Below are 2,132 nucleotides of genomic sequence, written 5' to 3' on the forward strand. Positions count from 1 at the left end.
CAGTGGTGTGAGGGTGACTCAGTGACTGAGTGGTGTGAGGGTGACTGAGTGGTGTGAGGGTGACTGAGTGGTGTGAGGGTGACTCAGTGGTGTGAGGGTGATTCAGTGGTGTGAGAGTGACTCAGTGGTGTGAGGGTGACTCAGTGATGTGAGGGTGACTCAGTGGTGTGAGGGTGACTCAGTGGTGTGAGGGTGACTCAGTGACTCAGTGATGTGAGGGTGACTCGGTGACTCAGTGGTGTGAGGGTAACTCAGTGGTGTGAGGGTGACTCAGTGACTCAGTGGTGTGAGGGTGACTTAGTGGTTTGAGGGTGACTCAGTGGTGTGAGGGTGACTCAGTGGTGTGAGGGTGACTCAGTGACTCAGTGATGTGAGGGTGACTCGGTGACTCAGTGGTGTGAGGGTAACTCAGTGGTGTGAGGGTGACTCAGTGACTCAGTGGTGTGAGGGTGACTTAGTGGTTTGAGGGTGACTCAGTGGTGTGAGGGTGACTCAGTGGTGTGAGGTTGACTCAGTGACTCAGTGGTTTGAGGGTGACTCCGTGACTCAGTGGTGTGAGGGTGACTCAGTGACTCAGTGGTGTGAAGGTGACTCAGTGGTGTGAGGGTGACTCAGTGACTCAGTGGTGTGAAGGTGACTCAGTGGTGTGAAGGTGACCCAGTGGTGGGAGGGTGACTCAGTGGTGTGAGGGTGACTCAGTGGTGGGAGGGTGACTCAGTGGTGTGAGGGTGACATGGCTTTGTTTAAGAAGTGTTTGAAGATGGAGAATGTGACTAGGACAAACTAGTGACTGTTATAGGACAGAGAATGAGACTAGGACAAACTGGTGACAGTTTTAGGACGGAGAATGAGACTAGGACAAACTGGTGACTGTTATAGGACAGAGAATGAGACTAGGACAAACTGGTGACTGTTATAGGACAGAGAATGAGACTAGGACAAACTGGTGACAGTTATAGGACAGAGAATGAGACTAGGACCCAACAGTTTCACTTCATCAAACTGCGACATAGATCTAGTTGATTTTCATTTTAAAGAATGGTGACCTACTGTAATACTGTAGTAATGTTGAATAGCCCTTCTTGATGGCCTCTAGCCCAACTCTCAGGTTAAAAATGGGAATGATGACGACCATGTTGAATAACAGAGGCAAAATGTCTCACCATTGTGACGGGGACAAACTGTCTCACCATTGTGACAGAGACAAACTGTCTCACCATTGTGACAGGGACAAACTGTCTCACCATTGTGACCGGGACTCACCATTGTGACCGGGACTCACCATTGTGACCGGGACAAACTGTCTCACCATTGTGACCGAGACAAACTGTCTCACCTTTGTCCGCTCCGCAGAGCTCCCTAAGCGACGCAGTGTACGAGAGTCTCAAACATCTGGCGGGGGACTCCAACCAGGCTGTGCAGATTCCCCTGGACTGGTGTGATCTGAAGCAGCTGGTGTTCGGCGTGCTGGAGGGTCTGACGGCGGAGGAGCTCGGTGATTTGTCGCTGGAGGAGTACCAGGCCTATAGCAGGAAGCTCAACGCCATCGAGAGTGAGTTGTTGGTTACTGAGGACCGCACCGCTCAGACAGTCGGCGGATGGCAGTGTAGAGGCACAAATACTATGTATAGGCCTTCCTTTTCTGATATTGACAAAACCTGGCGGTATAACAGGGGGGTGGGGGGGGGGGTACAACGAGGTTTGACTGTTCAGTGAGTCTGCTTGAACCAAAGTCTGAGGGACTGCTTACTTTTCCTCTCTCTACACGTTTTCCATTTAGTGAGATCGTTTCAATGCGAAAAAAAAGATGGAAAATTCTCTTTTCTGTTGGATTATTGCTGTTTTGAGATAACTGTGTTGTGTTTTAAATATGTCCTTGGGGGAAGCTTATGTTTGTGATTGGCTTGTGAGAAGTAGTTTTCTAACATTAAAATGGAAGAAAGAAGGCTGTCCCCTGGGGCAGTCACAGAGATTGTCAGAGGTATTATACTGTACGATAGCTTGCTGTAGAGAAAAGAAATCATAATTGTATTTCTATAGGGCATGGCCGGGCACTAGAGCGTGGTCTGTGCTCGCTACAACTATTGGGGTGGGGGTGTTGGGTGGGGGTGGGAGCTCTACAACTATTGGGG

General features: G+C 49.9%; 1 protein-coding gene across 1 annotated transcript in view; it reads left to right on the top strand.

Annotated features, from left to right (window-relative positions):
* The window catches only part of LOC101858967 (histone-lysine N-methyltransferase SETDB1), a gene marked incomplete at its 3' end in the record, with an annotated part of 41,040 nt that overhangs the window by 5,034 nt on the left and 33,874 nt on the right, over positions 1 to 2,132 (top strand). The window contains 1 exon segment of the mRNA XM_005107595.3: positions 1,354 to 1,552. Within this exon segment, the coding sequence (XP_005107652.2) occupies positions 1,354 to 1,552 (199 nt within the window).

This window comes from Aplysia californica, unplaced genomic scaffold (genome assembly GCF_000002075.1).
Source record: "Aplysia californica isolate F4 #8 unplaced genomic scaffold, AplCal3.0 scaffold00614, whole genome shotgun sequence".
NCBI classification, from domain to species: Eukaryota; Metazoa; Mollusca; class Gastropoda; order Aplysiida; family Aplysiidae; genus Aplysia; species Aplysia californica.